Here is a 27,480-nt window from a genome sequence, read left to right as displayed (position 1 = left end):
AAACCAAACACTCAGGCACTCTGAAAAGCTCGTTTATCGGGCAGCAATATATATACATATTATCCCGGAGCGTTTGCCCAGGAAAGGCGAGAGGGGGCGTGGCCCAGCGTCCCGACCGAGGCCTGGCAAGTTGAGCGCGGGCCTGCCCGGGCGTCCTGGACGAGCCCGGCATGGTGATCGCTCCGCGTCCTTGATAAGTGCAAGGCAATTGTGAAAACCCAGCGGTAGCCGCTACAATATGTATATACAGTATATATATATATATATATATATATATATATATATATATATATATATATATATATATATATATATATATATAAATATATATATATATATATATATATATATATATATATATATATATATATACATACATATATAATAGATATATGTCCATGTTTTCACTACATATTTCGTATGGTGCGTCCCGCTCCCCAAAACATTTTACTTTTTGGATGCATTGCGCGGTTATCGCTCGCTCGGCACTCGGCAGAAACCTTTTATTTTTTGCCTTTTCACGTGTATTTTCATTCAAGCAATATCAAACTAAAGCTACATCTCTTGCGTTTGTAAATGATAATATATGCAAAAAAAAAACTTAATTCAGAAGGCGAATACTCATTATTGTTATTTCTTTGTTTACGTTAGGAGTGTGTTCCATTACCAAGCAGCTAAGTATCGCTTGCCAAGCTAGCCGTTCCTTATCGTCCATTTTGAATACAGTGCTTGCTTGCGTGCTAAAGCCACCTAATTTGCAAGCGGTGTATAAGCTGATTGCTAATGGAACACACCCCAGCTAATTCCATTGTATCGATGGAGCAACTATCGTTATATTGGGTCTGTACAATGGTGAAATGAATTATACTGACAAATATACACTGATAAGCACATTTTATTTCATCTTTCGACCAAAGCTATTTATATATTTCGGGATGCATTTTCCGGAGCAAAACATAAATAAATCACTGAGACATAATAATATGATGCTCCCTTATCTGTTATCGATGTCTTACTTTCTTTATAATATCGTCCTTTGCGCTGTCTGTGTCGTCCCTGAAGAAAATAGAGGGGGGAAATCCAAAAAACAACAACAATATGCTCATTAATATTGAGTATTTGTGTTCGTGCTGCCATGTTTCGGCTTCCGTAGCGGTTTGTTCGAGCTAGCGTGGGCTGTGTGCGGATTTCTGGTGAGTAACGTGTGGAATGGGAGATGCCGGTGTGCTCGCCGAATGCAGGCCATGTTTGTTTTTGATTCATGTTTGTGTTGCTCGAGTCCATCGGCCTCAATTACCGGAATTTCCGTGAGATAATTATATCACTAATGCTTATGGTTTCTTAATCAACTTTAACCTTCGTGATTTGAACGGCTTGACTCGCTTATTTAAGAAGCCTCATTCGTATTTACGTATGTGTCGGTTTCACTTTTCTTTGATTCATGTATGTTGTAAACCACGTGATTTACTTTTCCCACCATTTTGAATTATTTGACTGCACGTCCGTTAGGAACAAGGTCCTCACTGATCAGAGCTTCCCAACCAGATACGATGTCGATGGTGGCGCTTATACTGCTCTTCATCCACTCACACTAGAAATGATAACCCAATGGCAATGAGGCTAATGTTGATGAGTGATGCTAATGAGCATCACTCAACGTGCTTACTTTTAGGTGTCGTCTCTTTATTATGTACGCAAATACGGTGAAATATTCTATCATTATCAATGAGTACCTTATTTGGAGGGCAGGCTAAGTCTAACATTTGCTGGTGGATGTAAAATATCTCACGGTGCCTTTCGAAAAGAGTAGGGCATTGTGAGCCACAACTCTGGAAAAATTCTGAATACCTGTCTTGAGGGTTGAGTGGGAGGGAGTGAATGTGGTACTATCATATAATAAGGTGCAAAACAACAACAACATGCATTTTAAGGCAATTTTCCCTGCTAGAGCGGGGGTTAGCCTTGCGGTCCCCATGACGATCTTCTCCATCTTGCCCTATTTTCTGCATCTCTCCTTGTTAACCCCCTTGCCCGCATTTCTTCTTCCACCATCTTTGGCCAAGTCTTTCTCGGTCTTCCCCGTCCTCTACTTCCTTCTACATTCATTTCCATCACTTCTCAACCAGTCACTTTCATCCTTCCTCAACACATGACCAAACCATCTCAACCTGTTCCACTTCACAACATCAATCACAGGCTCTATTCCCATCATCTTTCGCAATTCATCATTTGTCTTCCTCTCTCTCAACGATACTCTGCACATCCATCGAACCATTCGCATTTCCACCCTTTCCAACCTTCGTTGCTGCTCTATGTTCATTACCCATGTCTCACTCCCATAAATCATAACACTTCTCACACATGCAGCATACACCTTTCCCTTCAGCTTCAACGACGCTCCTCATCAGCACGCCACTCGGTTCCCGAAACTTCTTCCATGCACATCTCACTCGAGCAACCGTTGCCGGGTCTGATCCACATTCTCCATTCAGCATGTCTCCGAGGTAGCAAAATCTTTTCACACCTTCCAGCTTCATGCCGTCTCCAAGATCTAACTCAACATTTCCTCCATCTGCAGCTCCCTCTGTGCACACCTTACATTTGAATGTAGCTGCCACACTGGTTAATGACCCGCTCTGACCACTACATTTTTGATGAACCCACTCAGTGCACATTGTACATTGAATGGAGTTCACTCCGACACCCTTCCTGCACACAGCACATGGCCACTTCCCAGTTATTTCCACCTCACCACATGCTTTACCACTTGCCATCACCTTCGTCTTTCCGATATTCACCTTCAGACCTTTTGTCTCCATACATTCCTTCCACTTGTTCATCTTTTCCTTCAGTCCATCCATACTTTCCGCAATCAACACCAGATCATCTGCATACAACAACTCCCACGGTAAACCCTCCTTTACGTTCTGAGCCAGCACCTCCATCACAGCTACAAATAGTAGTGGACTTAGTACGGACCCCTGATGCACTCCCACCTTCACCTCAAACTCACCACTGTTCCCGTCCTTCGTCCTTACAGCTGTGCGCACTCTTTTGTACATTGCCATCACTACTCTGATCAACCATTCCTCCACTCCTAACTTCCTCAATGCCCATGTCAATACTTTGCGTGGAACCCTTTCGAATGCTTTCTCCAGATCAACAAACCCAAATCATATAATAAGGTGCAATCATATAATAAAGGTGCAACATTCTCCCAGCATCAATGCTCAAATTTGTGGTGTATGGAATTGTGATTTAAATTTAATGCAAGTGAGTTGACATGAGTTTAAGTGCTTATTTATTAGTTTGTGCAAAGCAATTTTGTATAGTGGTTGTGTGACCGATTAATTTAATTATTTTCTCTTTCACAGCAATAATGGATTCTGCTTTGGAACCCAATCCACGAACTGACTTTTTGGCATGGCTCAGCACCCAAGGTATGAAGCCTGCCATAGCAAATGCCGTGAGCCAGGAGTTGGGCATAAGTGATTACGACGGTCTGCTCGCTTGCGCAGAGGATCCGGAAGTGAGAGAAGAGCTCTTCTCCGTGGCCAAGCAGAAGCTTCCCTTTGCCTATTATGCTGTTTTCCGTCGTGTTGTGATGCAAGTACCGCTGCGGCAGTCACGTTCAGACGGCAGAATTGGAAGTGACGGACGGAGGACAGGAGGAGCTGCTGACCTGCACAAGACCCTAACTACCCTTACAGACCTCGTGCTCTCTGTGCAGAGGTTGACATCCCCAGAAGCCTTCTTGCAGTCCCTCAATGCCAGCACATTGGCTGCTGGGAGGCCTGTAAAACGCAAGGCTGGTTCAAATGCTGGTAAGTAATGAGCTTTGCACTTGTTTTTGGTGATCTTTGTAGGAAGAAAAATGCAATTCTGCTGCAGACCTGCTTACGGCATAAGTTCAAAATGAGTGATGGGATGGGAGAGGTGAGTACAATGCATAGAAAGGGGTAGGCAGGTCAAAAATCCCACATTTACTTTGTCCGTGGTGTGTACATCGCCTCAAAAGGAAAGCATATTACAACTTGCACTCCTGCACATAAACATTTACGCAACAGGCATTTAATTATGTCCGCCACCAAAGGTGGATGGAGGTTATGTTTTCACCCTTGTCTGTCCGTTCGTGAACAAAATATATCAAAAAGTTGTGGACGGATTCGGACGAAATTTGGCAGAGATGTAGCGTATGTGACAAGGACGAAATGAATAAATTTTGGTGAAGATCCGGATTTGGATCTGGCTATTAGAATTTTTAAAGTGATTCTTCAGCATTGGGAGATACATAGCTTCACAATCTTCACCATGTAGCCAAAAATGATACATAGCAGGATATCTTAAAATGTTGTGGACGGATTTGGATGAAACTTGGTGGACCGGTTGGGTGTGTGACGAGGACTATTCGATTTTGATGAACATTTGAATGTGGATTCGGATATGAGAATTATTTAATGTTTAAGTGATTCTTAACCATTGGGCGATAGGGCCAAAAACGATACATAGCAGGATATCTCAAAAAAGTTATGTATGGATTTGGACGAAACTTGTTCATGTTGGACAGGTTGTGTGTGTGAGAAGGAAGAATCGATTCAATTTTGGTGAAGATCCGGATCCAGCTAGTAGACTTTTAAAAGTAATTCTTCACCATTGAGTGGTATGGCCAACCAGGTGAAGGTATGCTCTCGACTGAGTGCCATTCTAGTTGTCCCCTGTCGCACAGCGGAGCGAAAGGGGCACTATGGTTCCCCCCCCCCCCCCCCCCGTGCGTGCGGGCAGGCGTGCGTGCGTACGTGCATGCATAAGCGAAGGACCGCATTCAAATTTGGTGTGTGGGTGCAACCCACGTCAAAATCCAAGATGGCCGCCGCCATGTATGTCTGTTGCCATGTATGTCTGAACCTTGTGAGCTGAATATCTTGAAAAATAAGCGAAGTACCAACTTCTAATCTGGTGTGTGGGTGTATTAAGGCATAAGGAAGAACGCTATTGAAAATTGGGTCGCCACATCAAAATCCAAGATGGCCGCCTCCATGTATGTCTGAACCTTGTGAGCGAAATATCATATCATAGCATGTTTTCTGCGTCTTCCACTTTGTCAACTCACATCACCTCCCCGACGGGGGACCGAGGCGTAACGCTTGTTTGCATTTGTAATCATAGGTGGTGCAAACGTTCCAATTTATTATAGTTCATTTTTCATTGAAGTTCGATAGACAAACGTCTATAAAAGGCCTCACTTTAATATAATTAACTTTGCAGTGAAATTTAACATGAAGGTATATTGTAGGTGGTGATACAAAGAGTAGAAATAAGATTGTTTGATGAATGGGCATTCCAGGGCCCCCACGCTAATGGGAAAAAATGAAAATGTTTCTTTCCGGCTAGGAAAAACCAATTAAATGGGGGTATTACCGGGATTTTCAGCAGGCAACTTCATCACTCATGGAAAATTTTAGGTTGTAGCAATATTAGCGAGGAATTATGAAAGTCTGGCAATGGTCGGTTTTGCTACGGAGAATGAAACTTCCGGTCAAAAGGCGTCATTTCCCAATTTCCTCGTGGTCTCATAGCTGGCACTGCATTGAACGATTTATTTGCACCCCAGTAAGTTTGGGTGTTTTTAAACGTCATTAAATTTCATCCAATCTCTTTGTTTCACATTCAGATAGCTAAAGTTATTTATTTGTACAGTATTATGTGCAGATTGTCATTGCAAAACGAGTCTTCAGAAATCGCATTGACAATGGTGGTGGCTTTAAAAATGTTATCACAAGTAATAGGCGTCCACAACCATCCTTGACCATGTTGTGGAACGTTGGCTGAGGCCCTCACTTTTTTTCTTCTTTTTTTTCTGCCCGCACATTTTCCTCTTTATTCGCTTTTAAATTCGTTTTCTCAGTAACCGCATCAGAGATCAACATCAAACTTTGCAACATTGGAGCGGCTGCCCATGGATAATTAAAAAAAACAGTTATGATTGGATGGAAAATTTAGCTGGTATTCCAAAAACCTCTTTCTGCAGGCATGGGTTGCAAGGTGTTTCAAATACCAGAAATAAATGGCCTTGACCTTGCTTCCTTTGGCCAAACTAGGGCATGCCCGTACTATATATATGCCCGTACTATATATATATATCTAAAATTATATCCCCCCCCCCTCTATTTACATGAAATGGTTTGGTCCATTCGCAACGCCAAAGCGAACGGCGAACGGCTTGCGAGTACAGTGACAATCCCCCCCCCTCTATTTACATGAAATGGTTTGGTCCATTCGCAACGACCACAGAACCCCCCCCTCTATTTACATGAAATGGTTTGGTCCATTCGCAACGCCAAAGCGAACGGCGAACGGCTAAATCGCCATAGCTCGGTAACTACTTGTCCGATTAATATGAAACCTTGAAAAGGCACATCCTCGGGTCCCCAGCAATATACCTGGCAAGTTTAAAGTATATCGGACCCGTGGTTGTCGAGAAACAGCGGTCACAAACAAACATACACACACACAGAGATTAGTGGAATTATAGATAGACTAGGGCATGCCCGTACTATATATAAGCTAGGACGTGCCCGTACGTGGGTGCCCGTTCCTTGCCAAAAAAAAAAAAAAAAAAAAATTTTGTGTAGGGGTGTGTGTGTGTAAACATCCTAGGGCGTGCCCGTACGTGGGTGCAAAAAAACATGCGTGCAAACAACAACAACAAAAAAAAACTTTGAAACCACGTGGCAGTAACGACCACAGAACCCCCCCCCCCTCTATTTACATGAATGGTTTGGTCCATTCGCAACGACCACAGAACCCCCCCCCCCCTCTATTTACATGCAATGGTTTGGTCCATTCGCAACGCCAAAGCGAACGGCGAACGGCTAAATCGCCATAGCTCGGTAAGTACTTGTCCGATTAATTTCAAACCTTGAAAAGGCACATCCTCGGGTCCCCAGCAATATACCTGGCAAGTTTCAAGTATATCGGACCGGTAGTTGTCGAGAAACAGCGGTCACAGACAAACATACACACATACAAACACACATACAAACACACATACACACAGAGATTAATGGAATTATAGATAGATAACCAAGGTGCTGTTAACCTCAGCCCAGCAAGTTAGACAGCAGTGCCATGCCAATCTTCACCAAAAGGAGGAGGAAGAGTATGTTAAGTCTGAGAAAATAGAGAAAACAGCTGGAGAGTGATAGACCTATTGATGACTGATGCAGATGCATCTGACAAAACAGAGTATCTACAGTTTTACTCATTTATCTAATACCAACACTAAGCAGAGCAGCAAAAAAAAAAAAACCCAACTCTTGGTTATTTGAAGATATGGAGCTGCAAAACTGTATATCCTGTAAATAGACTATGCACTGTAAATGTCCCTCCTCGTCCTGGTGTCGAACAGCACGGCCTTGAGCCCTCCACAAGCCAAGCAGGTGCCGAAACACTCCCAACGCAGTCCAGAGCTCCTTGGTGAGACCCACACGACCCGCTTACGAAGCACAAAATTGCCCCCTTCTGAGCAAAAACCCAAGAGAACTCCGACTGCGAGACCCAAGAGGCGTGCTCTTCTTTCCCTTTCCCTTTCCTCCAAAGCGCACAACTCCATGACTCAGCCAAACAAACAATGGCTAGCATCCTGTTCCAGCACACGAGCAAGCAGCAGCCGAGAGTCACCCAAGACAAAAAGTGACCGACGGGGGCAAAATCGAGGGAGAGGGATGCACCCTCTGTCCCTCGCTTCCGTCACTCCCTGACCAATCCTGACGTCCCATTACATCATCCCATGGCCCCTTAACCAGTCATGAAGCTCGGGGCGTGGTTTCTCCATTACGAGTCCTTGGAGGTGGAGTCTAGCCGTCCTTTGGGAATGTTCGGCTGGGAGGGGTTCCCTTGCCGAACGTAATGTCCGGTTACTGTCAGCATGACGGTGCAATGGCCGTTATTGTAATTGTTGTTGCAGCATTGGGGGCCAATTGCAGGCCGAAATTTTGAAAGGACATTAGAGGAAAATCACAGGGGCAATAACCTATTGGGGATTATCCTTAAGCCCTACCTAATTAGCATAGCTCCACCCCTCGTATGGAGACATATACGATCTTATTCTATACAGAGTCCCTACTTGGTTCCATCGAGGTGTTCTTCTTCTTCGTGTCACACGGTCCATGCAAACTATACATTCCAACCTTTCCTAAGGTATTTCACCTCTTAGGAAAGGCCCGAGAGGGAGCTAACCCTAACCCTAACCCCCACAAACGTAACAATATTAACTTACAAAATGAAACACGTATGTTGTAATTTTTTTTAAATCTCAGCTACCTGGTCAGAGCAAGTCTTATCAGTACAACAAAACAGTGTGGAAAACTGATGCTAACTAGAATTAATAGAACCCACACAGTGTTCAAATATAATTCTTGGATCTAAATAAAATAATGATTTTAAAGATCGTTTAAAAAATCCAGAAGTTTAGCGCAATAGATGCAGTCTTGTACATAAACAACCCTCATACACCACCCTTGAGAACATATGCAAGTACAGTACTGCAAACATGGAGGTTCTTGGAAGTATTAATGAAGGTGATTACTGATTAGTGTTCCACAATGTTCAATTATAAAATATTGTAATTCAATTTAAATAAAGGTTTAAAGGTGTATAAATAAATCTGTTTTGCAGTGTCTGTTACACCACACTATCAAACGCGTTGCATTAGTTATTTGTGTCTGTTGCTTGTGCTCGTTATGACGTCCTTAAAAACGGTGAGTCTCCTGTTTTGAATGATTTTCAATTTTGTTTGACTGCTAGGCAGGCAGAGGGTAAAAATATTTTCTCAGGACTCTGGGAATCATGTGCGATCAGGACTAATTCAAAGACCAAGGCCCGGTTGCATAAAGCATCCTTGAGGAAAGATTTGAGGATTTACTTAAGTATTTCCTTAGGTTTCCCCTTCAGGGCACCCTTAATTTGAGGATGGTTTCATATACGAATATTCCTGAAGTTTTTATTTATTTATTTTCCTTTTCACTAAAGCCTTCCTTAAATTTGAGGGAGAACTCCCCCATCCTTAAACACCAACCTTTGAGTTTCCAAAAGAGGCTCTTCTTGGACATTGGTCATGAAGAGGGACAAATTTAGCTCTTTCACGAGCCTCGACTCTGTATACAAAAAAAATAAAAAAATAAAAATTATCGCCATGATGCCAGAGGCTGATAGAACAATGCTTCCACAATTCAAAAATATTTTTCTTCTTGTTTCACACTCGTCTTTCATTTTCAGCATTCGTGGCATTTCCAAACATTTACTGCACACATGAACACATTTACAACTACAACGCCACTCGGTAGGGCACACACCTCCGCCAGCCTGAACAGTTTGTTTTGTATCCCACTAATAGGCCGGATCTGGATTCGGACCTGAACCAAAATCTAATCGGCTTCTTCTTGCCACCTAACCAACTCGTCCACCAAGTTTAGTCATAACTCGTCCATAACCTTTTTGAATATCATGTTGTATATCGCTTTTTGCCCGATCTCTCAATGGTGAAGAATCACTTAAAATTTAAATAGCTATCGCATCTGAATCCACATTCAGATCCTCACCAAAATTGATTGGTCCTTGTCACACACCCAACCTGTCCACGAAGTTTCATCCAAATCCATCCACAACCTTTTTGAGATATCGTGCTATGCATCATTTTTGGCCTTATCTCCCAATGGTGAAGAATCTCTTAAACAATTTTACTAGCCGGATCCTAATCCAGATCTTCACCAAAATCTAATCATTTCGTCCTTGTCACATAAACTACCTCTGCCAAATTTCGCCCGAATCCATCCACAACTTTTTGTGATGTCTTGTTCACAAACGGACAGGGGTGAAAACATAATCTCCATCCACCTTCGGTGGTGGAGGTAATGAGAATTGGATGAATTTTACACATAATCATTTTATTCCTCCTTCATCCGGAAGCACATGTTCCCCATGTAACATATAAAAATGTCATTTAAAGTTGCGTGTTCATTACGTGTTCTTGCTTATGGATGCCTCTTCTTATGTAATCTGATTGGTTGCCTGGCATAGCAATGGCTCCTAAAGATTTCCTCAACGCTAAGGAAATCCTAAGGATTGTTTATGCAACAGCCCTTGAGGAAATCCTTTGAGGAATCACAGCATACCTTCAGGTAAATCTTTCCTAAAGGATAAGGGATTTTTATGCAACTGGGCCCAAGGACTGTTCAAATGCAGGTTTGGCTTCAAATTTGTGCTCAAAATATAACGTTCAATTTAAATAAGTTGTTCCACGATCATAAACTGATAAGATGGATGGACATGAAGCAATTGAAGACCTGAGTGGAAGAAGTACTTGTCATATTTTTGGTCAAAGTGAGTTAGAACCAGGAACTTCCTTTCTAGTCGCAGTCAACGTGTGGCCCTGAATGGAATTCTCTCTTCTCCCCTTCCTGTTCAGGCTGGAGTTCCTCAAGACAGTGTTCTGGGACCTGTGCTTTGTCTGGTCTTCATTAATGATCTCACCGACTGACTCTCTCTGGAAAATCCTTTCGATCTCCTTGCTGATGACTCCACTCTCTGCCTCTCCATACCTCATTCCTCAGATCGGCAGTCTGCAGCCTCCTCACTCTCTGCAGACCTGGACAAAATCACTGACAAATGTCTTTCAATCTTGACAAATCTCACACTCTTACTCTGTCTCTGAAAAGACTGACTGGACAACCCTCCCATCTACTTTCTCAACAAACCTCTCCATGAAGTTCTGTTACTCAAGCTTTTGGGTCTCACTATCTGCCATGATCTTTCCTGGGAAAACAACATTTCCAAGCTGGCCTCCAAAGCCAGTCGCCGACTGGGCATCCTCCGTCGTGTGAAGTCCTTTCTGGGCACATCTGAGCTCCTCACCACATACAAAGCTTTCATCCGCAGCCCAATGGAATACTGCTCTCCCCTCTGGGCTGGTGCTCCTGCCTCACACCTCGCTCGGCTTCACGCGGTTGAAACCAAAGCATTCAGAATGATTGGAATCTCCCGCGATGAAGCTAATTCTGAGGGCGTTTCTCTCTCTCTCTCACCGCAGGGAGGTAGGTGGTCTTTGTCTTCTACCGACTCCTCTCCGGCCTTGCTCCCCCTTTTATGTCTGTGCCCTGTCCCACAAATATTCCTGCAGGGGATGCGATGCACAAGATCTGCCAGCAACCCTCTTCTGGTGAAACTGCCAAATTCAAGACTCTCTGCTCACCTTCACTCCTTCATTCCTCTTTTCTCCCACCTCTGGAACAAACTCCCTCACTCTCTTCTATCCCATTCCTCCCTCCAGGTCTTTAAAACAGCTGTTCACCAACATCTCTTATCTTCCCCCATCCAAAACCTTGATCTTTTCTACCCCCGTTAAAGCACCCCAAATCCGCCTCTTTAAATCCCCAAATTATTTCCTGAAATTCCTAGAAGTGTTCATTTGCTTTATACCGTGTACCCCTCCCTCCTCCACCAGCTCTCCCCGTTCCACAGATCGACCGACGTCCCTGTTCTCTTCTGTTGTGCTTCCCTCTCTCCCCTCTTGTCTCCCGTTCCCTTCATTGCATGTTTTATGTGTCTGTGCATGTTATCATGTTCAATGTGTTAGCTCTTACACGAGCCTCAATTCTGTAAAAAAATAAAATAATAATAATAATAATAAACTCCGCATACTGTATGGTAACAATCAGTCTGTAATAATTGTGAATTAGATGCTTCTTCCACTCTGGTCTTTAATTGCTAAACTTTACTTTTCACTTTGTGTGTATGGGTAATAATCTTACTGCTAACCCCCGCTCTAGCAGGGAAAATGGCCTTAAAATGCATGTTGTTGTTGTTGTTTGTTGTTTGTGTATGGGTAATAACTTATTGACTGTATTTTCTGTAAAAACGTTTCACCTGGAAAATACTATGAATCGTATGAAATGTGTGGGGCCACTGGCATTCCCTCCCCTACAGGGAGAATCTGCCGTCATCTCTCAGATTTTTGTAAAACTTTGGGAACCAATTGGGACCCATGAAAAACGGCAAGAACTCAAATATTTTTGCTAACAGCCTCTTAATTAGTGAGATACAGACTAACAAACTTTGGACTAATTAGCGTGACGTCGTGAATTCAAATGGCCATATCTCTAAAAGTATAACACCTAGAGAGCTGGTTTTGGTGTCATTTTAAAGGTATTTTCATGCCCTATGAATTTGTCTGGGCAACATTTTCCTACCTCCAACCACAAAAAAGTTATCACAAAATATAAACTTCAATTGTGAATCCCCAAAAAATGTATCCTTCAAATTTCCTCAAATTCATCCCAGAGGTACCTTATGATGTCAAGAAGCTTCCACATAAATTTTGTGATGGGCACTCCAATAGTTTCTGAGATATGAGCAATAATGTACATGTACGTATGGCATATAGGTTCGAAAATCAGCATTTGTAATGTATTATACAATCAATAAGTGAGTTCAAGTACACAGTGTTCACTAACCTGACTTAGGCTTTCAATTTCCTCTTGACTTAGGCTTAAATGTTTTTGCATATGTTGCTTTTTCCCATTGACTAGAACAGAAACAAAGTCTTTCATGCCAGGCATTTGTCTGCTTATGGTCTCTGACAAGTAGAATTCCCTGACCTTTTCCTCAATTTCCTTTGAAATCGCTTTTCCCGTCTTTGGGTTAGGCATGGTGAGAATTCCTTGTTCTCTGACCAATGCCTTTGCTTTCCTAGCCATGTAGCTTGACACATCAAACTCCTCTGTGATCTCAGCAATTGTCCAGCTTTTTGGCAGAACAGTCAGCACCTGCACTTGTTCACTTTTCTTGGTCGTTGATTCAAACTTGTGCTTGAGTTGTTCTATCATCTCCTGTCCTGCATCCTGGAGTTTGTTAGATGGCAATCCTGTCGCGATTTCCAATTTTTTCTTCACAGTGTCACCGATTTTCTTGGTTTTGGATTTCACATATTTATCTGCAGCAAGTCTCTTTTTTGGAATAGGTGATTCTCCAATCAATCCCAAAGACTCATTCAGTGTATTCAGTTCCATTTCAGGAGAATGAAATTCAAACTCCCCTGAACTGCCTGGTATTGGTGATTCACCTCCACCATCATTGTCCTCACTACTGCTAATAGCGCTGCTGGTCACTGGTAATGGTATTTCACTCTGAGTCTCTACCACACCTGGTTGTCTTTTTGCCAGTTTCTTACGACACTGGGTACAGATTTTCTGTGCACTTTGCAGTTTGAGGCTTGGATGAGCGGCTATGGCTTTTTGGCTAACAGCTCTCAAGCCAGACGACTTTGGTTTTTCATGAGCTCCAAAGGGATTGCAGCAGGATTTCTGCTTCAAGATGAACTTTTCCTTGGCAGTCGTCATTTTTCTGCAGCTCCTTCAGAAGTGAACTGCCAATTTCTGTTGGTGGCAGGCCTAAGCATTACACTAAGCCAACTTGGACTTTCCCTGGGGATCTTAGACTGTGAAAGTTGCATCACCTCGAATTACCCACATGGGAAATCCCAGTTGGAATTCCCCAGATGAGAATTCCCCTCAGGCCCAGTTGAAAATGAAAGTATATGATACTTCAAAGCAATTGATGGTTGTTCCCTGTGTTCCCTGTCATGGCTAGGTTAGAATGATTGTATAATACATTACAAATGCTGATTTTCGAACCTATATGCCATACGTACATGTACATTATTGCTCATATCTCAGAAACGATTGGAGTGCCCATCACAAAACTTATGTGGAAGCTTCTTGACATCATAAGGTACATCTGGGATGAATTTGAGGAAATTTGAAGGATACATTTGTTTTTTGGATTCACGATTGAAGTATATATTTTGTGATAACTTTTGTGTGATTGGAGGTAGGAAAATGTTGCCCAGACAAATTTATAGGGCATGAAAATACCTTTAAAATGACACCAAAACCAGCTCTCTAGGTGTTATACTTTTAGAGATATGGCCATTTGAATTCGCGACATCGCGCTAATTAGTCCAAAGTTCGTTAACCTGTATCTCTCTAATTAAGAGGCTGTTAGCAAAAATATTTGAGTTCTAGCTGTTTTTCATGGGTCCCAATTGGTTCCCAAAGTTTTACAAAAATCTGAGATGACGGCAGATTCTTTGATGATTTGACATGGAATGACCCCTGGTGCCCTATAGAATGTCCATGTGTACAGCTGTTCCAAATGACTGTGCAATTTAAATGCATCAAAATTGTGCCTTGTAGAGCAACAATAAAAAAAAAGAAAAAAAAAGCAACAGAGTAGAGCAACAATGAAGGAGTAAATTTGATAAAAGTGATTCTCTTGACAGCAAGTTTGTTGCAGTCTTGGCCAATGATTTCTATGTAATTATTTATTTTTGCAGCTGGAGCACCTGTCGAATCGTATGAAGAACCATCAGTCGTGATCAATCACCAGGGGATTCCTGTGTACTCTGAAGCTGAGAGGAATGAGGCCGAAGTAGCAGCTGCTGAAATAGGTGCAAACGGCGCCTACATTGAAAACCAGGTAGACTACGAGCCGTCTGACAATGATGGCATTGCAAACAAGAGGATGAAGATTTGAATTGTTCCTTCTACTCCAATACGGACGTTACCAATGCACTATTCCATTTGTAGTTCTGGTTAAAACGAGGGGGTAGGGGGGCGGTTACAAACTGAGATTTGCTTTATGTTACATGCATTTTTATGCAAGTTGTGGGGGGGGGGGGGGGGGGGGATTTTTTTTATTAGAAAAATACAGGGATTCTGTAGAAGAATTGCAAAAATACATTGCTTACACACGGTTTGTTTGTTGTTTTTTCTCTTACAAAAATAAACTTCATATTAATCAGGAATCATGGAGTATGTTAGGTTTATTAAAACATTTTTGAGGCATTGGCTTTGATTTGATCAAGTGGGTTACTTATTCTTTGTACACGATTTGCAAATTGGCAACAGGCTGATCAAATGAGGAAAAACAAAACTCGTGTATAAAAGATGAAACAAGAAATTAACAAGGGTTCAATTTAAAAACGATTCCGAGATGCATGTTGGTTTTTTCACTATATATTAAGACCGCAAACAATTTTGGAGTCGGACGTGTTTCATCTCAAGGCTGGAATCACTCATGCCTAAAAGGATAGTTTGCAATGTTTATTTTAATTTTCAGTTATCACTTTAAATGTGGCTGAAAGTGTATAAAATTGTTCTATAATTATACCATTAACTATAAATATTGTAACAGTGGAGCACTGGATTGTTACATGGTCAAATATACCACCCGCGCGATCCCCAATTTTAGTGACGGGGACCGTCCAAAGCGACTAAAACAGGTCTTCAGTTTTAGACGTATAGAAAACTAACGAGAATCTCTTGCTATAGCTGGTTCATCTATCAAAGATTTAAAATGCCCTTCTATTGAGGTTTGGTGCCAATCCCCAACAGCCATAGATTTACTCATGCCATGGTTACAATAATCCCAACTCGCCAAACCTGTATGAGGCCAACACCGATGGTAAAACGAGTGAGAGTACGTATCTTTACTATAATTCACCAAATGTCCGTCTGTCCGTTCCCAGGTACCGCAAAAACGGCTGAACCGATCGCAACGATATTTTGGGTGGGTAATCCTGGGACCCCTTGGAGTAAAATAGGCTATATTGTTTTTCCAAGCACGATGGAATAATATTTTCCGATATGAACAGTTATGTGGCTTTTATTGAAATTCTACAAATACTGTTTAGATTTTGATGAGAATTACGAACCTGCCACGAATGCGGAAGTGGACAGATTACTGCAATGAGCTGGTTTGATAATATCTCGATACAACCGTCATTTAAAACAGTATTTTGTTAAAGTATCAATTGATGATTGGAATTGAGTGAATACAATTACGATTTTGAATTCGTAATTGTGTTCACCCAACCGTACGGAACTTCACATCAGGATTTAAATATTTGTTTATGTCACGAATGTTGTTAAAAGTTTATTTTTTATCGTAATGTTATTTAATTTGTGATTGGAGTTATGCTGTTTGGATTGAAAAAAGATATCGAGTTCAAGTGAATGACGAAATGCAGTGACGGTTTCTATTTTCTAAATGTGAAATTCGCGGATCGCCAAATGCAGATTCGCTATTGACTGGGAATGGAACAAACATACACGTTTGTTTGCGAACGGGTACATTTTTCATGGAAGTCCTTCACGTACTTGCTGTCCATGTCTGACGTGCGACTGAAGGTGCTACAGGAATGTGTAATTTATTGGTTTCATGCTTTAGCATTCGCCGTTTCTGCATCGTCTTTGCTTCTGGCCTCCTACCCATGCATAGCACGGGTACCTCGCTAGTCACATTAATTCACAATTCATCTATTTACCAATATGTTCACAATATCTTGTTAGGTTTATACGTTTTATCTTGCTCATTCATTTGACAGAGGGAAGGGCAGGATACAAAAAAAAGAACAAGAACCAGGGAGAGGGAGAGTGAGATGGCGTGTGGGCGATAATTATCTTGTGTGCGCCAATTGGCTCTTCCCTCGACCAACTCGTGCCATGAGACACCCAGCAGTGCTGTAGTGTTAGGTGGTTACTTCCTTCAGCACACGGTCGTGGAATGTCTTGGTCACACTTGGATGTGATCTGCTCTTTCTGTGTAGTGGCTGTCGGCAGTGCATTTTAAGAAAACACAAAGACAGAATAAAGGAATGACTGAAGGGATCAAGAACAGCTTAAACAGCTGTTCACCACCATCTCTTATCTTCCCCCATCCAAAACCTTGATCTTTTCTACCCCCTTTAATTCACCCCAGATCCACTTTTTTTGAAATACCGATTTCTTTCCTGGCATAGACGGGTCAATATATGAAAAATAAGGGCCTAACCCCAAAAAAAATTATAATAAAGGTTTTTTTGTTTTAGGTGTATCATTAGGTTGTACTAGACCCCTGAAAAAAAGTTTACCAAAATTTGACTCCGGGAAAGTGGTTACTTAGCATATTTTCAAAAATGGCACCCCCAAAATTTTCAATGTACAGAAAAAAAAATTCTTGTTCAATTTAGACCCTAGAAATGTATTACAAATAGATAGAAACATGGTTGCTTTACCTAATGAACACATCAGAAAATTTCTATGACGTCATTGTGATGTCATAATGACGTTGCTGTCTCAATTACGTCATATGATATCATGAATCATTACTGTTTTTCCTTACTACCAAGACTTAAATAAATATTTTTTGTTTCAGGATTTGAAAATGGATAACGGAGAGCTTGACGAAGACGTCTGCCCAATTTGCAAAGCGAGTTTGGAAGACGCCAAGGACACTGATGTTTCCAAACTTTCAAGGAAGGGTGTTGAAAAAATCAACAAATCAAGCCAAGAAAGGGGTTGTGATGTTGTCGCAAGACCAAACCAACGAGTACACAAGAAATGTCGATCCTCGTGGACAAATGAAAAAGCAATCAAACAGGCTTTAAAACGTTCTTCTGAATCATCATCACCTGTAAAGAAGAAGAGCCGCCGTATTAGCTTAGGGCCATATGACCCTAAAAAGGACTGCCTCTTCTGTGGCCATGAAATTTCTAAGGGTACTCATGGACATGATGAAAGTGCCGGTAAGATTCTCACTGACTGTTTCCCTCAGACGATAGTTAAACATTGCAAAGAAAGACACGATGATTGGGCGCATATTGTTCAGGGTCGAATTGAATATCTTGGTACAAATTTGCAAGCTTCTGACTGTGTTTACCATAAACGCTGCAATACCTACTTTCGATTGGGGCAGGAAATGCCAGACCAGTTTCGATCAGAGGCAGTGCAAAAACCAAAACACATCGGGCGGCCCACAAACGAGGACCAGCGACAAGCATTTGTGACAGTTTGTGAATATTTGGAAAGCAATGATGAAGAACAAATTACGATATCTGAACTTGTGAGCAAAATGGGTGAATACTTACTTGAAGAAGACTCTGTGCCATATGGAAGTCAATATTTGAAGCAAAAACTGATAGAACGCTACAATGATTCTATATGCATAGCGGAAGTAGAAGGGCTTCAGGATATAGTGACGGTGAGGGGGAAAACTGCAAAAATACTTCGTACCTATTTCGAGACTTCAAAAGATGGTGATTCCGAAAGTCAGAAACGTGCAATCATTGCTACAGCTGCCAAGCTCCTGAAGTGCGATATCAAGACTGAAATCCCATCAGTCACTGATCGATATCCTTCTTCGCAGAGCCTCAAACTAGACACTACATTAGATTACTTGCCGATTTCACTGCGTACCATGTTGAATAAACTGTTTGTGGGGACAGATAAAGATGAAAAAGTTGCTGCTATCGGGCAGTCAATAATACAAGGTGTTCGCCCGCGGGCACTTGTAGTGCCACTTCAAATAGGACTTGCTACTCAGCTACACCATGTCTATAAGTCACGATTTCTCATTGACACCTTGTCTGTGATGGGGTTTAGCTCTTCTTATGGGGAGGTGCAGAGATTCTTGCAAAATGCTGCTGATGTGGTTGCACCAGAGTTACTTGGGAAAGGATCATCTGGTACAGTATTATTCGCTGCTGATAATGTTGACCACAATATCATAACTCTGGATGGAAAAGGAACCTTCCATGGAATGGGAATGGTGGCAGCAACAACACCAGGACAGGTGACAACCCATGTTGTCAATAGGAAAAACGTTTCCAAATTGAATGTGAAAGAAATGTCACGGGTTGATATCATTGATTATCGCTTCTCCACATTTGCACGTCGTAACATTATGTTTGAAAAACTTCCAGAACTTCACTGTCCTGTCCCAGTTGTAGACATTCTATGGGAGCTCTCATTCTGTTTCCACATGGACACACCCAACTGGCAGGGAATGATGAACATAGTTCATAGCGTATCTGACCACCCTGGAAAATCATCTGTCACATTCCTACCAATGATCGACATGTATCCAAGTGAGCCAACTTGCATACTCTCCACACTTAGTTTCATTTGTGACCTAGCAGCGAAACACAAGATTGCGCCAATCGTGACATTCGACCAACCCTTGTTCTTTAAGGCCTCGGAAATAATCTACAATTCACCAGAGTGGAGCCACCTGAAGAACATTACGTTGATGTTAGGAAGTTTCCATACGTTGATGAACGTGCTCGGTGCTATTGGCACACTTATGCAAGGTTCGGGTCTGACGGACAGCCTCGAAACTGTTTATGGTGACAATGCAGTAAAGCATATGATTGGTGGTAAAGCTGTGCAGAGAGCATTGCGGGGCCATCTCTTGGTTGAAAAATGCTTGAATGGAATGCTGGTCTGTGAAATGATGGAAAGCGATCCCGAGTTCGCTAATTCAGTGAAGACGTGTGAGGACATGTACAACTCGTTGTTAGAAGGCAAGACCACATTAGAAACAGTAGCTACCTCGGAGAAAAACGCAAAACTTCAGCAAACACTTGACAAAAAGAAACTTGAGTTGTCTGACCAATCCAGGACAAGTAAGCTTTGGGTTGCTTACATGAACATGGTAAAAAGTGCAAGAATGCTTTTGATGGCAGATCGAATGGGCTCATGGGAAAGACATCTTAGTGCTGTTGCCGAATGTTTGCCAATATTTGCTGCAACAGGACACTACAATTACCTAAAATCAGCACACTTGTACTTGCAAAACATGCAAAACCTTGAAACAAAGGATCCTGCTGTATTCAGGAAATTTCAAGATGGATTCCATGTAATCAGGCGTTCAGACAAATTCTGGGCTGGCCTGGGTTCCGACCTTGTGATTGAGCAGACCTTGATGCGCTCGCTAAAGTCAACCGGTGGCTTGACACGGGGAAGTGGGATGAGTGAAGAGCAGCGAGCCTTGTGGGTGTTATCATCACCGGTTTGTTCTGAGTACAATCATGCGATGGGGGACTTCAACAAGCGTGCCTTTTCAACGAGTGTGCAACATAAGGATATGAGTGGAGCAAGGATGAAGAGAGATCAGGCCGACCTTGCAAAAATCAAAGAAAAGCTCGAATCATGCAGTCCATTCTCTGCTGATCCAACATTGAGGAACATCATCACAGGAGTGGTTGCACAGGATGGCGTAAATGTTGACGACTATCAGAAAGTCGGGAGACAAATCATAGACAAAATGGAGGGTCAGCCAATTTTCACGTATGCAAGCAAACGAAAGGATAAAGTGAAAACATTAGGCGATTCATGCTCAGTGAAAGTTTCGCAAGACAGATCTATTGATCCTGCCTTACTGTTTCAGAGACTTCTTGTCATTTCCAATGCAGGCGACTGTTCTTTAGAGGAGGTTCTAGAGTATGAACTTAGTCCATTTCCCCCAGCCTTGTTCGAGGCAAGCTACATCATGAGGAAGCCAGAAAAAACACAACTTGCTAAAGCAATAGATGACTATGCCTGTAGCCTGTCAGATGAGGCTGTTACGAACGAAGTGCCACAGACCGAGAGCTATGTCCTAGACGGTGGTTCCCTCATGCATCGCGTACAGTGGACAAAAGGAAGCACATACGGTGCAATTGCGGACTGTTACGTTGACTTCACCTTACGCAATTATGGAATGGCGACAGTCGTTTTTGACGGATATCATGATCAACCATCAGTGAAGGACAGTACCCACCAGCGCCGTCAGCAGAAAAACCATCCAAAAGTGAGCTTCACTCCAACAACTGTGTTCACAGGAAAGAAGGAGGACTTCCTGTCTCAAGGTAGCAATAAGCAAGGGCTCATCAATATGATAAGCGACAGACTCCGCGAGAAAGGCTGCACAGTAATAAATGCCGAAGGGGATGCCGATTATGATATTGTTCAGGCAGCTATTGCAGTTTCTGAATACAAGACCACGACCCTAATCGGAGAGGATACAGACCTGTTGATCCTTCTCCTCCATCATATGGACAGTCAGAAGAAAACTCTGTATTTTCGCTCAGACAAGAAGTCAAAAGATCAGAGGGTGTACAACATCAACACACTAAAGGAGTGCCTTGGACAACAGTTATGTTCTCAGTTGCTGTTTATCCACGCGTTGACGGGATGTGATACAACATCGCGGGTTTTCGGGATGGGAAAGAAAACATTCTTTGAGAAAGTTGCCAAAGGGGATGAACAGTTAAAATCCTGTGCACTTGCTTTTACCAAACCTGGCCAGACAGCGGACACAATAGAACAGCATGGTAACCAGTCGATGGTTTTACTGTTTTCCGGAAAGCAAACGGATTATCTTGCTTCTTTGCGACATTCGGTGTTTAAAAAGAAAGTGGTTTCAGCATCATCCTTTGTTGCGCCTGCTAGACTCCCACCAACTGTATCTGCGACAAAATTCCATTCCCTGCGTGCGTACTATCAAATAATGACATGGCTAGGACTTGAGAGCAATTTGGATGCCACTGACTGGGGTTGGAAAATTGAGGACAATCAATTCGCACCAGTTATGACCGCAAAAAACCCTGCGCCGGACAATTTGTTAAAGATTGTGCATTGCAATTGCACGACCGCTTGCACAACACAGCGCTGTACATGTAGGAGGTACGGTTTACCTTGCACCTCTGCTTGTGGAGAATGCCAACTTGAATCCTGTGAAAACCCAAACAACGTTCGTCCAATGGATCAAGATGACACAGAAGACAGTGACGATGATGACTAATGGTATGTGACAGTCATAACTTAAAGGCTCTTAGTGGTTTCTGACATTCAGTGTGTTATGGACGAGTTTGATTTCATTGCCTATTTCTGTAAGGACAACCAGCTGACATGATATTTCCCTTCATATGGTCATACGGTGATGCAGGGATTTGTTCCTAGGTTGCATGGTGTCATGACGTCACTACCAATAACCATGTATTATTCACAGACCTTTCAGAAAATACTGTATTGTATAGGCAGATCAAATTTTCAAAATTTTTTTTTCACAAAGTGTGTATTTGTTGAAAAAAGTTGATAAAAATGCATGTATTATTCATTGTCGTCATCATTGACGTCATAATGACGTCATAGAAGTTTTCTGATGTGTTCATTATGTAAACCAACCATGTTTCTATCTATTTGTAATACATTTATAGGGTCTAATTTGAATTATAAAAAAGTTTCCTGTACATTGAAAATTTGGGGGGGGTGCCATTTTGAAAATATGCTAATTAACCACTTTCCCGGAGTCAAATTTTGGTAAACTTTTTTTCAGGGGTCTAGTACAACCTAATGATACACCTAAAACAAAAAAACCTTTATTATAAATTTTTTTGGGGTCAAACCTTACATTGACCCGACTAGCAGTCTGAGCAGTGTCCATGTGTTTTTCAACTCCCCCCCCCCCTCCTCCTTCGCATGCCTCTTCCCCCCCCCCCCCCAAGTCATCTCCTGCTCCCTTTATCATGTGTTTTATGTGTCGGTTTGTCTTTTTGTGATCAATGTTAGCTCTTACAGGAGCCTCGATCTTGTGTGTGTGTGTGTATATATATGTATATAAAAAAAGAGTGGGAATCATGATTAGCTGCTCCGAATACATTATTCGACGTGTGACCTCTCATTTTACCACATAAAGTACTGTTGTGCTAAACCGAGTACAACTACGTGATAATTTGCAACGGTATATTTTATATATACTACTTGGTCCAACAACAGGCATTTTAAGGCCATTTTCCCCGCTAGAGCGGGGGTTAGCCTTGCGGTCCCCATGACAATCTTCTCCATTTTGCCCTATTTTCTGCATCTCTCCTTGTTAACCTAACCCCCATGCCCGCATTTCTTCTTCCACCATCTTTAGCCAAGTCTTTCTCGGTCTTCCCCGTCCTCTACTTCCTTCTACATTAATTTCCATCACTCTTCTCAACCAGTCACTTTCATCCTTCCTCAACACATGACCAAACCATCTCAGCCTGTTCCTCTTCACAGCATCAATCACAGGCTCTATTCCCATCATCTTTCACAATTCATCATTTGTCTTCCCCTCTCTCAACGATACTCTGCACATCCACCGAACCATTCGCATTTCCACCCTTTCCAGCCTTCGTTGCTGCTCTACGTTCATGACCCATGTCTCGCTCCCATAAATCATAACACTTCTCACACATGCAGCATACACCTTTCCCTTCTCAACCATGGTTACATGTTACTAGTTGGTCCGTTGTACCAAATTTTCATTGGTCTTGACTGCCTTCTAGCATACCTGTCTGCCGGAATCGGGGTGGTGGAGGTCCCTTGCGTGCTCGGGGACCTTTGGGTCCTCGGGGACTTTTGGATCTTCTACGTCTTGGTCTTTTGGGTCATCTGGGTTTTTTAGGTCTTTGGGGACTTTTTGGTCCTTTGTATCTTTGGAGGTCTTCAAAGGTCGAAGGGGTCTCGATAGTCTCGAGTTAAAAGGTACATTTCAATAGTATGTAATTGATTAATAGACACAAGTATGCTTCACACATACACACACACACACACACACACACACACACACAAAACTCCTCCATTTATTATATACTAGGGCATGCCCGTACTATATCTATATCTAAAATTATATCCCCCCCTCTATTTACATGAAATGGTTTGGTCCATGAAATGTTTTGGTCCATTCGCAACGCCAAAGCGAACGGCGAACGCTTTACATGAAATGGTTTGGTGCATGAAATGTTTTGGTCCATTCGCAACGCCAAAGCGAACGGCGAACGGCTTGCGAGTACAGTGACAATCCCCCCGGGGTTTTTATTAGTTTTAAAACATAGTTTAACGCCAACATAGCGCCAACATAGTTTGCAAACGTGAAATAAATGAATACGCTCTCAAATGTGCCATCCGAGGCAGAGTGTGTCCGCCACGTTCGGCACACGCGATAGCTCGCTGCTCTCTGATTGGTTGAATCGTTTTTTGGACATAGCTCGGTAAGTAATTGTCCGATTAATATGAAACCTTGAAAAGGCACATCCTCGGGTCCCCAGCAATATACCTGGCAAGTTTAAAGTATATCGGACCCGTGGTTGTCGAGAAACAGCGGTCACAGACAAACAAACATACAAACGTACAAACAAACAAACACACAGAGATTACTGGAATTATAGATAGATATTTTTGTTGGTGCTCTTGAATGGCCACTATTATCCCACCTTGTGGGGTCGGCCGAGAAGAGCCTGGCCCAAAGCTTTCATGAACTGCCTAGACCTCCCATTCGCCTAGTTCGGGCAGGAATTTGGAATTTGGCCTTGGTGCCGCCCTACTTGCACACTCCTTGTGAAGGACACCATGCGATCTTTGACGTCCACCAACTCATGCTGGCAGACGGGACTCCCAGTTTAGCGTCCATTGATGAATCACCCTGCCTGTGAAACACTGGGATGACTTTATACCTGGACTGAGATTTTAACCCAGGTTAGACAGCTTAATGGTGAGTGTACGTATCTCTAGGCCACCCTATCACCAAACCCCACGTTAGACAGCTTGATGGCGAGTGTGGGTACCTCTTGGTCACCCTACCACCAAACGCAGGTTAGACAGCTTAATGGCGAGTGTGGGTACCTCTCGGCCACCCTACCACCAAACGCAGGTTAGACAGCTTGATGGCGAGTGTGGGTACCTCTCGGCCACCCTACCACCAAACGCAGGTTAGACAGCTTGATGGCGAGTGTACGTACCTCTTGGTCACCCTACCACCAAACGCAGGTTAGACAGCTTGATGGTGAGTGTACGTATCTCTAGGCCACCCTACCACCAAACGCAGGTTAGACAGCTTGATGGTGAGTGTACGTATCTCAAGGCCACCCTACCACCAAACGCAGGTTAGACAGCTTGATGGCGAGTGTGGGTACCTCTCGGCCACCCTACCACCAAACGCAGGTTAGACAGCTTGATGGTGAGTGTACGTACCTCTCGGCCACCCTACCACCAAACGCAGGTTAGACAGCTTGATGGCGAGTGTGGGTACCTCTCGGCCACCCTACCACCAAACGCAGGTTAGACAGCTTGATGGCGAGTGTGGGTACCTCTCGGCCACCCTACCACCAAACGCAGGTTAGACAGCTTAATGGCGAGTGTGGGTACCTCTCGGCCACCCTACCACCAAACGCAGGTTAGACAGCTTGATGGCGAGTGTGGGTACCTCTTGGTCACCCTACCACCAAACGCAGGTTAGACAGCTTGATGGCGAGTGTACGTACCTCTCGGCCACCCTACCACCAAACGCAGGTTAGACAGCTTGATGGCGAGTGTACGTACCTCTCAGCCACCCTACCACCAAACGCAGGTTAGACAGCTTGATGGCGAGTGTGGGTACCTCTTGGTCACCCTACCACCAAACGCAGGTTAGACAGCTTGATGGCGAGTGTACGTACCTCTCGGCCACCCTGCCACCAAACGCAGGTTAGACAGCTTGATGGCGAGTGTACGTACCTCTCGGCCACCCTACCACCAAACGCAGGTTAGACAGCTTGATGGCGAGTGTACGTACCTCTCGGCCACCCTACCACCAAACGCAGGTTAGACAGCTTGATGGCGAGTGTGGGTACCTCTTGGTCACCCTACCACCAAACGCAGGTTAGACAGCTTGATGGCGAGTGTACGTACCTCTCGGCCACCCTGCCACCAAACGCAGGTTAGACAGCTTGATGGCGAGTGTACGTATCTCTAGGCCACCCTACCACCAAACGCAGGTTAGACAGCTTGATGGCGAGTGTGGGTACCTCTTGGTCACCCTACCACCAAACGCAGGTTAGACAGCTTGAGGGCGAGTGTACGTATCTCTAGGCCACCCTACCACCAAACGCAGGTTAGACAGCTTGATGGCGAGTGTACGTATCTCTCGGTCACCCTACCACCAAACGCAGGTTAGACAGCTTGATGGCGAGTGTACGTATCTCTCGGCCACCCTACCACCAAACGCAGGTTAGACAGCTTGATGGCGAGTGTGGGTACCTCTCGGCCACCCTACCACCAAACGCAGGTTAGACAGCTTGATGGCGAGTGTACGTATCTCTAGGCCACCCTACCACCAAACGCAGGTTAGACAGCTTGATGGCGAGTGTGGGTACCTCTTGGTCACCCTACCACCAAACGCAGGTTAGACAGCTTGATGGCGAGTGTACGTATCTCTAGGCCACCCTACCACCAAACGCAGGTTAGACAGCTTGATGGCGAGTGTACGTACCTCTCGGCCACCCTACCACCAAACGCAGGTTAGACAGCTTGATGGCGAATGTGGGTACCTCTTGGTCACCCGACCACCCAACCCAGGTTAGACAGCTTAATGGTGAGTGTACGTACCTCTAGGTCACCCTACCACCAAACGCAGGTTGGACAGCTTAATGGCGAATGTACGTACAGTGCATTTAGAAAGTATTCAGACCCCTTCACTTTTTTCACATTTTGTTATGTTGCAGCCTTATGCTGAAATCGTTTAATTTTTATTTTTCCCTCATCAATCTACACTCAATACCCCATAATGACAAAGAGAAAACAGGATTTTACAAAGTTTTGCAAATTTATTAAAAAGAAAAAACTGAAATATCACATTTACATAAGTATGCAAAAAAGTTCATCCTTCTACCCCCGTTATGTAATCTTGTTACCTTTTGTGAAGGATTTTTTCCTCCGACAATCAACTTGCCAGAAGGACCTGTTCAATCTAAAATTGAATCAATTGATATTTGTATTACAATCCACACGTGGGTTATGTATGTATAGCTGAAATCTCTTGAATGGTTCATAAGTTATTGCAGTGACAGATTTTCAATCGAAGGGTATTTGACCTTTGGCCTTTTAAACCCAAAATTAAATCAGGTCATCTTCGTATTACAGTCCATAGTTATGCCAAGTCTGGTCAAAATCTCTGCAGCGTTTGTATATGTACAAGTTTATGTTTGTATATTTACAAGTTATCGTGGTAACAAAAATCTGCTTTTCAAATAAACATGACATGACCTTTCACTCCAAAATCGTATCGATTCATCTTTGCATCATAATACATACTTGTACCAAATTTGGTCATAATCCCTTTAGCTCTTCACAAGTTATCACAAAAACGAAAATCTGCTACTGTCAGAAAAAGGTCACATGACCTTTGGCTCCCAAATATTATCAGTTCATCTTTGCGTTCACTCCTAATTGGAGTTGTCCTTTAAATAATGTTGCTCTTCATAAATCTCCGCATAAAATCTGTTGTTTTTTTTGTCAATTCTTGTTTATATTTGGGTGGTAAATTTTGAAGGACATGCAGCCCATGCATAATTGGCTGAGCTTACTTAGGTAGTGAAGGAACCACCTTTGGAGGCCATTTTTCCACGCAGAGTAGGGGTTGGCCTTTTTTTGGGGCACCGTGGTCCCCTTTTTGAAGCAATGTTTTATGGCCAGATGACCCTGTTAGTCACCTCTTGCGACACGCAGGGAATTACCAGTGAACTGGTACTCAATTTGCCGACCTTGGAAGGATGACAGTGAGTCAACCCACCTGGTGTTAATTCAGCGATCCACCGGGATTCGAACCCAGGATCCCAAGCCG

The 27,480-nt window shown here is 43.1% G+C and overlaps 2 protein-coding genes across 2 annotated transcripts in view; both read left to right on the top strand.

Moving 5' to 3' along the window:
• Window positions 1–27,480, top strand: part of HERPUD2 (HERPUD family member 2) — a 343,531-nt gene that overhangs the window by 225,197 nt on the left and 90,854 nt on the right. The gene's annotated exons all lie outside the window — the stretch shown is intronic.
• LOC137435200 (uncharacterized) lies at window positions 1,068–14,809 on the top strand. Its single transcript, XM_068128770.2, has 3 exons — window positions 1,068–1,193; window positions 3,375–3,824; window positions 14,390–14,809. The coding sequence occupies exons 2-3, from the start codon at window positions 3,380–3,382 to the stop codon at window positions 14,587–14,589; spliced, it is 645 nt and encodes a 214-aa protein (XP_067984871.1). The 5' UTR covers window positions 1,068–1,193; window positions 3,375–3,379; the 3' UTR covers window positions 14,590–14,809.

Source organism: Myxine glutinosa, chromosome 9 (genome assembly GCF_964187855.1).
Source record: "Myxine glutinosa chromosome 9, kmMyxGlut1.1, whole genome shotgun sequence".
Lineage (NCBI taxonomy): Eukaryota > Metazoa > Chordata > Myxini > Myxiniformes > Myxinidae > Myxine > Myxine glutinosa.
Note: the sequence above shows the minus strand (reverse complement) of the source record. Positions and strands in the feature narration are given on the sequence as shown.

Excerpts from the sequence above, each read along its gene's own strand:
- LOC137435200 (XM_068128770.2), top strand. The coding sequence starts at position 3,380 with ATGGATTCTGCTTTGGAACCCAATCCACGAACTGACTTTTTGGCATGG. Across the intron at positions 3,825-14,389 it reads CAAGGCTGGTTCAAATGCTG|CTGGAGCACCTGTCGAATCG; the intron begins GTAAGTAATGAG and ends TTATTTTTGCAG.